We start from the raw sequence: 12,771 nt of genomic DNA, 5'->3' as shown, positions 1-12,771 counted from the left end.
GTATGCCATTTGCAGGATTCCAAGGTAAAAGGGGAAGCGGCCACAAAGCTGGAAGCGCCCGCTGCGGAGGAAGCCATCGTCATCGAGGAGGAGGAGGAGGAGCTTCATGTGACGCTGAAGAAAGAGGAATCGTTGGCCGACAAAGAGGCCGACTCGGGCAGAGCGCCGTTCGCCATGCGCTCCCAGCCTGAGTGGAGGCAGATCGGCGAGGCCCTTCAAGCCGCCAAGACCGAAGTCCACCCGGTTGCCAAAAGCACCTACCTGCCTCACCGCTGGGACCAAAACAAACCCGTCGGACACGTGGCGCTGCCCGAGTCCTCCTTGGAGAGTCACGGCGGGAGGGTGGGCAAGGTCTTACCCATTTGTAAACAGGAGAGGCAGTCCATAGACTTGAGCGCGGATCCCTTCCCGGAGAAGGAAGATTACGGGGTGATTCGGAAGGAGAGTCCCGCACAGATAGGCGCCTACTGCAAAGGCGGCCAAGGCGTCATGTCTCCTCTGGCCAAAAAGAAGCTCCTCTCACAAGTGTGCGAGTCCGTGTCCTTCTCGTACGCGTCGTCTCTACAGCCGTGTCTTGCGACCGAGAGAGACGCGGACAAGAGGGAAGGCGAGGACGAAAGTCAGAGGCGGCATGTGTCCGACAGCGTCCCAGAGGCGACGCCGATGTTCCGGCCGTCCGTCATTCAGCATGCGCAGAGCATCAAGCCACCACAAGAGAAGAGCAGCGGCCACATCCTGCAGCCTCACGTCAGTGCCCCGTGGCAGCCGTATCTCCCCAGGACTCCGGACCGGGACGCTGCTGAGAACACCTCGGACAAACTCCTCCCGGCTGCCCGCAGCTTTGCCGCGGACCGCTACTCGTCGCCGCACCTGCACAGTCTGTACAGGCAAACGGAGAGCTGCCTGACCCAGGACAGGATGGCCGCATACGCTAACGGGGAGCGACGGGGTGGGCAGGCTTTTGTTTGCGGAGGCCCGGAGCAGGAAGGCCTGGCTTACAGGTCGCAATACAGCGACGACGCACAAACTCGAGGCGAGAGTAGAGAGCCCGAGGACGAGCCCAGAGATTTCACCGTGGCCAAACCGCTCTCTCAGCGGGTGTCCGCCTTCTCCAAAGCCTCCTTCTGCGGCCTCCCCTACCCCGTCGTGCACCAGGGCTTGGATTCTCACCCCAAGGCGTGCCGAGTTCCCCCCATGACTGTCTCGCCTCCCAAGCAAGACCCGTCACCACCCTTTCCCAGTCCCAAATCCTCATCCGACTCGTCCCTCAACAGCCCTGTGCGGCCCGGTAAACGGAGCCTCGGGGAACCGCCGGAGGGAGAGGAGTTGGCAGAGAGGAAGGTCCGCGTGGTGACGCCCATCCATCCGGCGGCCGCCATCCGCCGCAGCGACCCGGAGGAGCTGAAAGCCGCCGAGCCGGCCCACGCCGTCCACCTCAACAACCGGCTACCCGAGGGCCACCCCGCCTACCCGCTGCCTCACGCCGCGGCCCTCTACGCCGGCATGTACCCGCCCGGCAGCCTGGTGGCGCAGGACGCCCTCCAGCAGCACCCGGGCCTGCAGTACCTGAAGAGCCAGTCGGCCGTGTCCCCCCTCGTGCCCCCCTTAGCCTTCCACTCCATGCTGCTCCACAGGCAGCTTTTGGCCTCTGCCCCCAGCCCACACCACTTTTTCAGACATCCGGGCGGAACGGCCCTCTATGGGGACCTGCTGCACCACATGTACCCGCTCTCCACCTTGCCCCCGCCGCAGCTCTCCTCAGTACACCCCAGCACTAGACTGTGAGGGACGCCCGGCTTGCCCTGGCCCTTTTCCCTTGCCAAGCAAAGACAGCGGCTCAGTCGTCAGATGGGCCCGGATGGAAGGCTGGTGACTGATTGTAAAACTCTTCTGCGAGACAGACTAAAAGTTCAATTTTTTCGGTATTAGTTGATACATTTCATATCCTTTGCACTGTTCTGTATTTTATCACCACTTACTGTATCTTTTTGTTTGTACCCTTATTTGCACAATTCTGACGTGGATGTGCTCCCTTTTGTCGGCGGGAATCAGCGGGCAGTCGCGCCGTTTTTGTTTACTGCGTCCGAGGGCTAAAACCGTGTGGCTTCAAACACTACAGCAGCAGGCACCTGCTTACCCACCACTCGCCAAAATGTATCGGCACCGTCATCACTGGCTTTCAGTGGCTCTGCTTTTTTGACGCAGTGGAGTGCACTGACAAATGTAACCTGTAGAGGTGCTGTGGGACAGAACCTGTCCAAATCCATTTCACATGAATGAATGTGGTTATGGGATTGGAGTTTTTTTTTTTCAATAATCCATCAAGCATCTTGGGACTGTAGCGGCCCGTCGCACGAGCGTAATGAAGCAGTCGCCCGCTGCGGAATGCTCGCCCCATTTCACTGCCTTTATTATTCATGACTTGAAAATGAGCTTTTACAGTCCAAACACGCTGAAAAAAATATCCGCTGTATGATTTTTCTTTTTAAGTAAGAATGTGGTCACTTAGAACGCTTTGAAAATATTTGTGCCTTTTTCCCCGTCTGGCGATCTTGTTCGTAGCACTAAATGTTGGGAGGTAGCAGGCATTTGGAATGAGTTATTTTTCTCTCGAGAATGATTGATGAGGTGCAAATTTTGTTTAGAAATCTCTTTCTGCTTGTGATTACCTGTGCTGAGATCCATTATTTTTTTTGTGTGACAGGTGCTCATATACACTTTAGAGGGGACATATGAGAAAATAATACACTAATTGACATCATGTTACTGGACCAGCAAAATGCTCCACGAATTGGCAACTATGTGCTACTCGTTAACATCAAGCACTTCACAAGCAGTACTAGTAGCGTGCAGATGTCAACTAGTGCTGAGCTGTGTTACTTGTGAGTAGAAAAAACATACCAGTACACTGTCCTGAAACAATATTGAATATGTTCATGTTGCTTTCCCTGAGCAACGAGCACTGTCTTATCTGAGGGGGGAAAAAATCAATACACGGGATCAATTTGACCTTTTTCTTTCTCTTCTATCTTCGTCATCTCCTCATGGGTGAGTGTGCGTGCACGTGTGTGTTTGTGTGTATGTGTAAATAAAAATAAATAGCACTGTAGATAGCGCACCGCACTCACGCGAGAGTGGTGGTTATCCTATTCAAACTGTTATAACCTGTAAATAGCATCAAAGGCAGTATACTATATCTGTAAGTATGAGTGAAAGAGAAAAAAGTACACACATCTAGCCTCTAACGAAACACTATGTTTTGGAATTAAGGATTAGTTATTTTATGTTCACTTTTATCTTTTTTTTTGGTGCATCCTCAAAAAGTGTGTTTTGATACAGTAGCCATGTGTTTACCAATCAGCCAGCTGGCAGAGACAAAAAAATTAGACTTTTTTTTAATGCTATGACCTGTATATTTAATTAAAATATTTTACTATCTAAAAAGGTCTGCATGTGTTTGTTGATGCTCAGGTGTGAATAGGCTGCATTCATGGTTCTAAATTGCGTGGCCTGTGAGACTGACTTTTTTTGTCAAATTTAGTGTCCAACTAGTGTGCTGCCGCCTCGTGGTCAACATTGTAATTACACCCAAAATAAACAGGCGTCAGAACAAATAAGTTCTAACAAGGACAGAAATAAAATCCACCAAGTCAGAATGACATTAATTCTCGTGTTTACTGATTCAGCTGGGCAAAATTCCACTGATGGTGATGTCAAAGCAGAAATTCAGGACATTGTCCTGAAAGCTTCTAATATCGTCAATCAATCAATACAACTAAAGCAGAAATAAGAGGATCAGCTGCTCGGCCAAAATCCCTAAGGATATGTGTCAAACTTGAAAACACGCACCCACATACGTAATCGGATAAATTTGCCTGAGCTCATAAAGTCCCATGATTGTTCTTTTGCAAGTCAGATGTTGCTTTGGGGGATGTCAAACTAATTGAAGTGATTCCATTCATAAAAAGGGCATAAAATAAAAATAATTACATTGCCACGACCGCGAATGAACTCTTGTTTATGTGGCCGATCCGTCTAATGAATAATTGCCAACGCGTACTCTGCAAAGCGAGCGTTATATGCAACACAACGGGACTATTAAATTGCACTCGCGCTCCTCCCGAGCTCAACACCCACTGGCAATCTGTTTTCGCTCCTTTCAAGGCTTTTGCGAACTCCTCTCACGCACACACAAAGGTATTCATCACATTAGCTTCACATTCATTCAGTCTTGGATTAGTGTTTGCTGCCTTTTTGCCTGCTTGGATAAAATACCACACAAAATAATAAAATACCAAATAATTTTACTTTTTCTATTTAGCAAGATTAATCATAGTTAGTAATAATACAGATTTGAAATGAAAATCATTTACTATTATTATTAAGAAATTAATGAATGAAAAAAAAATACTACAGTGGACCCCCACATACTTGCAGCTCGGATTTATTCATCTATTTGCAGATTTTTTTCATCTTTTTTGGGTGGGGTGCTAACCCTTTTGCCTGTTTTAATTGAGTTTATCTCTGTCCATATATTTTTGTAGGGGGGGGGTTAAAAACGATTTTTAATGCATTTATAGTGGCCATCAATTCTATACAAATGTAAGCTATTCACAGTAGCTGGGGTCCACTGCATTTCTATTCCTCTATTAAAAATGAAATGTGGCTCCGTCTTGAGCACAAAAGTTTGCACACCCATGCTGGGGCTTGTCAGTAGTGTCATGTTTGTGTGAAATGTCTCCCTTCTGTCATCTCTTTCGCATTAGAGAATGTCAAATGTTATCCCACTCATCTTTATTCATTTCAATTTCGTGTTCCGTGTTGTCTTAGAAGTTCATCCTCTCTCGGCAGGACTTCCTCAGATTGCTCCTCAGTGCGGGAGCATTATCGCCTTGTCTGTCGACCTGAGCGAAAGCGAGCGGCGCGTTCTTGCGGCTCAGTGCCGGAGCGCCCCCGCTGTATTTGTTGTTGTGCTGCTGCAGCTGCTGGATGATGGCGGAAAATTTGGCATCCAGAGAAGGCCTTCCCGTTTTGGATTTGACCCGCGAAGTGTTTTCCTTCTGCGGGTGCGAGAGAGGAGGACGAGGAGGTCTGTCAGGGCAAGGAGCGTGACAAGGAGGCGGAGCGTCGGGTGTGGCGGGAGGAAGCGGGGCGCGCCGTTTCTTGCCACTATTGGGCGTGGAGCTGGAGCAAGGCTTGGGGCTTGAACACGGCGTGCAGCTTTGACTCGGTGAGAGAACTTTAGTAGCCGCCGTCTTCTGCAATACAAGTGAGCGGGAGCCGCCGAAAAGAGCCGACCAATTGGGAGGCTCTCTGGCTTCCTGCTGACCAATCAGGAAGTGGCCGTCAGTCTCCTGGATCTTGTTGTGGATGATGTCAGTGATGCTCTCAATCTTGGCTGGAGAATTGATGCCTGCAAGGACCATATATGGTGAAGCCTTGAAAAGTGGAGGTTGTGAGGAGATTTTTCCAATTTTTGCTCACTTTTAAAGAGCTAATTGTCAATTAATCGGTCTTTCTATACGGCACAGGACTCACTCAATTCGTTGTAAACAGAGTCGGCTTGCTTGGTGAGGAAGAGGGATGGTTTCCGTGGCGACACCACCTCGATTTTCATGAGCTGCTCGCAGCAGTGCAGCCACTGACCTGCAAAGGACAACAACTTGACTCTTCCAACAAATGGACATGTACACAGTCAACAAAATGATCCCACCCACAGTTGGTTTTATTTTTACATCAAACATAGTGAATAGTGTAAAAATGGAACTGTTTGCATGGGTTATGAAGCAAGCACACTTGGCTCTTATTTGGAAAACTGTCCTAACGAGTATTTTTGTTCTTTTTGTTTCCTCAAATTATGTTATTGGCAGGTCAAACTGAAGTTTGACGAAGTGCTACTCAAAGAACTACAAACATGGCGGAAGCACTACAGGAGCCCGTCAGGACATAATGGCACACATCAGCAGTAGCAGGAGAAGGCTTCCGCTTCCCTCCAACTTGAAAAACAAACCTCGCCCGTACAGCCGGTAAGATGATGTCACCAAACACTCTTGTTCAATTCAAATTTAGTGTTGGTGCTTGCTTAGCCACAGGCTTCTGTTTTTTTCATTACCATATGTGCTAATCGTTTGTAGTGTGTGTCTGAGCAGTTGAAATGTAATGAAACTGTCATATGTGAAATAGGTGGTAATTACATTGCACTTTAATCTTCTCATTTGACAAATTTGAAAATGCAAATACAACATTACCCTCCCAATATTCGGGGTTGACTGTGAGAGGAGGACTCACTCTGATCAAAGAGGTGCTGATGCAGCGCTTCCTGCCACTGGTCCAGTTGCTCGCTGGTGTCTGCTGTGAAGATTTCAGTCTGGTTTTCCTCTGGCCAAGGGTTGATGATGGACAGACTGCGAAACCTCTTCCCTCCCGACTCCTTTCCCATCACCTGGATGCGAGTGTCCTGCAAGGCAGTACCCAAACAACGGCTTCTTTGAAAAGGAAAAGTCGACGAGTAGCTAGCAAACTTTGGAGCTGACTGGAAGCGATTTGATTTTGTTGAGGATCCGCACACATGGCTCTTACAGAAGACTGCTTTTCCATCTGCTTTTGAAGAAACATTTTTACGATCTCCAGACTTTCGAACCTCTTTCATGAACTTGAAAAAAAAAAGTCACTCTGCCATCCAAAGATCCCGTTTTTACTCTGTTCAAAGTAAAGCGTAAATGACAGCCTGACACGCAGCATGAAAACAGCACATTATGTGTGGCAAATGTTCACTAGAAGAGGAAGCAGGTGCAAGTCCTTCAAGCACCTCTAAGTAAATCAACGTTGAATGATTTTTATTCATTCCTAATTGTGCCATGTTGCCCGTCCCTCCCTCATTGCCAAGCGCACCGTTTTAGTGGCAATGCGGCATTGTCATTTTTAATCAACAAGCTTAAGCGAGCGTGAAATGAAGAGAGGCGTGTCCGATTGCGAAGGTGACTGGCCCCACCTTGTTGACGGCCAGCCGCAGCGCCGGCTGCAATTTGGCGTCTGCCTCCTCCGGGCTGAAGTAGCAACACAAGGTGGCGGCGCTCAGCACGCAGTAGAGGCTGCAGCGGCGCTCCAGGCCCGCTACGCTTTGCTACCGGGACACACATGTCAGTTACATCGTTTTGACTTTGACCAGCTCTGGCTTGGAAGAACAAAAGCAGTAGACGTTACCTTGTGGTCGAGATAGCCGGCCATCACAATTTGCGTCATACACGCAGGCTGGGCCACCAAGCGGCAGCACAAGTTTCCGTAAAGTGGAAGCCAGGACGAACAATCAGCTGACAGGGAGGAAAGCAGCCCCAAACTCTTGACATTAGGTTTACATTTAACAGATGAAGGCAATGTATGTGAGCTATAAGAGGCAGAGCGACAATAATTTGCTGTCAATATTTTTTGCTTAAAAACTAGAACACTTGTCAAACCACATTTGCGATGCCCGCAACCATGTCGAGCCTCTTCTGTGTTTTTACCAGAGTAATTGATGGGATAATCAATTCTACATATATTTCTGAGTGAATTCCCCCAAGGAGATGATATTTTTATCTGTAGCTACAACTGGACTCATAAGCCCATAACACTAGAAGGGAAAATATTTGCATTATTGGTTTAAAAAAAAAAAAAAAAAAAAAGTTGTGCCTGACAAAGCTAGAATACATAAAATAGGCTGAAAACCCCCAGATGTGTTTTGATTTCTTACAATTTTGGAGGACCACCAGCGAATGGGACTGGAAGGTGCCTTCAGCCTCAGGCAGTCTCATGGTGGAGTAGGCCAGCAGATTGAACTTGGCTCCTCTGGAACAAGAACACAAAATACAGAGCACTTCACTATACAAGCACAGTGTGCTACAGACTTCAAAAAGTGCATTCAAAAGCATCTCCCCTTATTATTATTATTTTTGTGACAAATCCCCCTTGTGCTCACATTAAATCAATGTTGAAATCCCATTTCAACACTCACTTGGTGTTGAAAAACTTACAAGGAGACATGACAAAGCCTGCATGGTTCAGCCAGCGGCGATGTGGGCTGCTCACACACAAAAAAACAAAAAACAAACAAACACGAACGACGACATACGGCGGTAGCGGGTTGTGCTGGAGGAACGTGTCGGGGTCTGGAGTATCCAGCAGAGGGCAGAGTTTCTTCCCGGCGGTCTTCCCCAAAGAATTCCGCAGCTTCTTTGCCAGCTTCTTCGGTGTGTTGACCAGGGTGAGCTCGTCCTCCGCGGCGCAGCTCCACAGCTCCACCCGCAGCTTAAAATCGGGAACTGCATCTTTGCTGCCATATTTGGAAACACGTGATCGATATTGTGATTATTACAGATCACTGAGATTTTAAACTGCACCGCATTTGGGGATCACTGTTGCATGACTCAAGCAAATGATGTACTGCGATAGAATTATAGAATATTAAAAGAATAATTGGTTATAAAACAAAACGTCTATTTGTATGTGGCGTACAGCAGGCGCTTACAAGATGGCGACTTCTTCAAAGCAGACGTCCGTAATGGATCTGTCCACCACTGCCATCTTGGTGTCAAACACCTGGCAGCCCATCTGCATCACGCAGAAGATGGCCACCCGCCGTGAGCCTATAAAAATACAAGGTTAAGAATAAAAAGGGAGTACCGTAATTTCCGGACTATAAGTCGCGTTTTTTTCCATAGTTTGGGTGGGGGGGCGACTTATACTCAGGAGCGACTTATATATGTTTTTTTTCACAAATTTTTACTTGATCATTAAGACATCACTTACAAGTATAGTTGACCACTTCCCATGTTATTTTTAGTATAGTTGATCACTTCACATGCTTTTACATCTTTATCTTGAACATATTCAAAACATAAAAAAGAGAAAACATCAAATAAAGCAATTAACACTTTAAAGCACCATATCCAAGTCCACTGTCTGCTGTATGTACACTTGCTCCATTTTTGCTCCTCTTATATTTATCATTATTATTTATTATTATTTGTTTATTTATCATTTATTTATTCAACACTCTTATTTATTCATTGTTTGTGCCTTCTTGGGTTTTTTGTGTTGCTTGTATGCATATGTGTACTATCTCACCGAAGGATAGTGGGAACGTAATTTCAATCTCTTTGTGTGTCTTAGTATATGAAAAAAAATCGACGACAAAGCAGACTTTGACTTTGATAAAACAACCAAATAAACAAAACAAAAAACTACATCTGAAAAAAAAATTATATTTTCAGACGAAACTGGATGAGGGCGCTCTAAATTTCACCGTTGGCCGTGACTCATCAACTGGGTGGGCTTAAGAAAAATGGCACCAAAAAGAAACTCATATTTTGCAGGTTACAAACTTCAAGTTGTAAAATATGCAGCTGAAAACAGTAATCGAGCAGCAGAAAGACAGTTTGGAGAACCGTGATGTACCAATGGATTACTATTTCAAGTGACGTCAGTAGCACGGCGCGGCGCGGCGGTTGTTTACATAATGGACAAACGTATCCACGTAAGGACAACATCGGCATCATTAGCGGTGATCATTTCTAAGTGACACGGAGGACAAAGAGTTTGAAGGAATTAAGGATTTGGAGTGACATAGAAGGTTTGAAAAACTATTATGGCTTTTACGCACGCCCGGTCCTACTCTACTGAGTCGAGGGCCGGCGCTCGGCCGAGTGGCTGTCCGCGAACGGTGCATGGGGCTCGGACATGGCCATTACGCACGCCCGGTCCTATGCCATGGAGCTCTCGTGTGTGGAAGTCCACGCCGCCACACGCTTGGAAGTTTGTTTTGTTTAATAAAGAGCCGTTTACCAAACCCACGTCTATCCTTGTACTTTCTTAACGCTACAATATAGTTATATACTAGATCTGTGGAATAAAGACGAGGCTGACGTCATGGCGCACGCGCGGCGATGTTGACAAAGGACGAGGAATTTGATCGATAGATTTAATGGATTTAAAGTGCACGGATGGTTTGATAATATTATTGGCTTATATTATAGTTATTTGAAATATAGTTTATCTATCGTTATATGAGCCTGTGGAATATTTTGAAGTGCAAGCGCCCTCAGCCGCGCGCACCCATTGTTGACAAAGAACGATCGATGGATTTAATGAATTGGAGTGACACTGATGGTTTTATAAACATGTTATTCATGTAATAGTTGTCCATCACTCTATATGTTACGTCAGGCCCGTTCTCAGCTCTTTGTTTGTGTTTGTCACGTTAGCATACCTATCGTTTAGCCTGTTGTTGCTATTTAATGAATTTGAGTGACACCGATGGTTTTATAAACATGTTATTCATGTAATAGTTGTCCTTAATCACTCTATATGTTACGTCAGGCCTGTTCTCAGCTCTTTGTTTGTGTTTGTCACGATAGCATACCTATCGTTTAGCCTGTTGTTGCTATTTAATGAATTGGAGTGACACCGATGGTTTTATAAACATGTTATTCATGTAATAGTTGTCCTTAATCACTCTATATGTTACGTCAGGCCCGTTCTCAGCTCTTTGTTTGTGTTTGTCACGTTAGCATACCTATCGTTTAGCCTGTTGTTGCTATTTAATGAATTGGAGTGACACCGATGGTTTTATAAACATTTTATTCATGTAATAGTTGTCCTTAATCACTCTATATGTTACGTCAGGCCCGTTCTCAGCTCTTTCTTTGTGTTTGTCACGTTAGCATACCTATCGTTTAGCCTGTTGTTGCTCGTTCATGACTGTTTTTGGTGTGGGATTTTGTCGAATAAATTGCCCCCAAAATGCGACTTATACTCCAGAGCGACTCATATAAATTTTTTTTCACTTTTTGGGGCATTTTATGGCTGGTGCGACTTATACTCCGGAGCGACTTATAGTCCGGAAAATACGGTAATGACAATCTTAGAATGAGAAACTCACTTCCTCTGTTGTTGAAGTGGTCCTGATCCTTCCACATCAATGGAATACGAAGCCCTGCAACAGAGCAAAGTGGTAACTTCTGAATTGAGTGGCTCATCTTTTGCTTTTTCTCAGTTCTGAGGCATGACAAAAGAACGAGATGGCAACTCACCAGACAGAGCAATTGTTCCTCTACATGGCACACGCTCCTCTGACTTGCTGCAACAATCACAGTTTGAAAATAACATTTACAATCGTTGCAACAAAACAGCTCAGTGAGTGAAGAGTAAGTTGGAAAAGGAAGCGAGTTCAACTTAAGGGAGTAGAAAAAAAGATAAATACACCAGTTAATTGTTCATTCTGCTTCTTGTTAACCAAGATGAAATGTAGTACATTACAAATTAATATTTTATTACATGTAATAAATGTAAATATGTATATAATTGCTGATGAATGTGTGCTATTTTGCTATGTAACTATTTCGTTTTCAAGCTTTTTATCCTAATTAAAATGACAAAAATGAAAAGGTCCACGTGAATTCTGAACCCCAATATTGACCTATAATCCCTCATATTTCAAAATAAATGTTTGCATGGATTTTGAAACATTACCTGCTGACTTCTGTCAAATTGTGCCCTTCCTTTGTCTTCTGCATGTTACCCATGTAGGCCTTGATCCTGGCATTGCAGGTCAACAGGTTCCTGGAGGCGCTGAGAATCTGTTCTCTCTTACTGCAGGCCTGCAGCAGCTTGTAGGCTCCCTCTCGCATCCGCACCTCAAAGTCCAGCTTCTCTTGAAGGTTTGAGTTCTTGCAGGAGAATCGTTTACACATTAGATGGGAAGAGATGGCATCTCTTTAAATGTTGTTCATTGTGCAGAACATCATTCTGAGAGTTTTTCTCACTTTTGTCAAACTAAACAAGGTTACCAAAAACATTTGTAATTACTCGCATTACAGTTTATAGCATGCATATTGTACTAAGTTGTTTGATATGAAAAGTACGAGGTTAAAGTTGCCATATTTTTGCATTTCTGTCTCCATTTTACATTGGCCATTTTGTTGCAAAACATGACTATCAAAGTTACAAACATAAAACTACGAGTATTAAGCAAACTAAATTCGAAGTTATTTGAGGTTTTAGGAGTTATTTCATGTAATACGAATGTCGTTAACAAGCTAATATCTTTTCCTTTTTCACGGTGCGTTTGGATCCAATCGGGCGTCACCCGAGTTGTCAACTTGACTCCATGCAAACAGCAGAATCTGGGCAATACTGTATTCTTACCTCCGTTTGCTGGAATAAAGCACTCTTTCGTATTTTCTTCCTCTTTATCTCCATGGCCACGGCAGAGCTACCAGAGATGGCCATGCTTGAGTTCTTGTTTCGTTTGGAATTTTGAAAATCCCGCTGGTCGTCCATGTTTTTTTTTTCCATTCGCTGCTTGGAGAGCGCGTGCACATTCCTGCTCCAACTTCAAATAAATGGGGGTGTTCGATTTGTTAATCATGTCAACCGGCATTAAATAATTTTATCAAACAAAAGTATTTCTTTCGATACATAAACAGGATGACAGGGTTAATTTCAGCTACTATCAATTAGCTGTTAATATTATAATATATTAATATAATACATAAGTTTTTGTATTCACAACTTGCATTTGTTGATTCGTAATGTGGGTGTCGACGCAATCGTCATGACAATTATATATATGAAGACACGGGTGTGCAAGTAGTTTGGTAACACTTTAGCAAAGCAGTGTACTATCAAACAAAATATCCAAAAAGAGGTATTCATTGTGATTTATTGAATATAACAAACCACTCCGCCCTCGGGCCGGCACGTACACGTGATTATACACCAAGCGCCGTTGCACTG

General features: G+C 44.9%; 2 protein-coding genes across 3 annotated transcripts in view; one reads left to right on the top strand and one right to left on the bottom strand.

The window, feature by feature from the left end:
• The window catches only part of arid5b (AT-rich interaction domain 5B), a 56,111-nt gene extending 52,667 nt beyond the window's left edge, over positions 1 to 3,444 (top strand). For both annotated transcript variants that reach the window (XM_088384663.1, XM_088384662.1), the window contains exon 11: positions 16 to 3,444. In XM_088384663.1, the coding sequence (XP_088240789.1) occupies positions 16 to 1,785 (1,770 nt within the window). In that variant the 3' untranslated portion in view covers positions 1,786 to 3,444. The remainder of the gene's footprint in view (positions 1 to 15) is intronic.
• An 843-nt stretch (positions 3,445 to 4,287) lies between these two features.
• Positions 4,288 to 12,714, bottom strand: rtkn2 (rhotekin 2). Its single transcript, XM_088384664.1, has 12 exons — positions 12,181 to 12,714; positions 11,506 to 11,702; positions 11,067 to 11,113; positions 10,916 to 10,969; positions 8,504 to 8,621; positions 8,108 to 8,308; positions 7,730 to 7,824; positions 7,204 to 7,310; positions 6,992 to 7,123; positions 6,289 to 6,457; positions 5,539 to 5,646; positions 4,288 to 5,413 (listed from the first exon to the last, which is right to left on the bottom strand). Exons 1-12 carry the CDS (start codon positions 12,328 to 12,330, stop codon positions 4,827 to 4,829), a joined length of 1,965 nt encoding a protein of 654 aa, XP_088240790.1. The 5' UTR covers positions 12,331 to 12,714; the 3' UTR covers positions 4,288 to 4,826.
• Between the last annotated feature and the right edge of the window lie 57 nt (positions 12,715 to 12,771).

Source organism: Syngnathus floridae, chromosome 9 (assembly GCF_059516105.1).
Source record: "Syngnathus floridae isolate MCC-2025c chromosome 9, RoL_Sflo_1.0, whole genome shotgun sequence".
NCBI lineage: Eukaryota > Metazoa > Chordata > Actinopteri > Syngnathiformes > Syngnathidae > Syngnathus > Syngnathus floridae.
The sequence above is the reverse complement of the archived record's forward strand: the minus strand, read 5'-3'. Positions and strand labels throughout refer to the sequence as shown.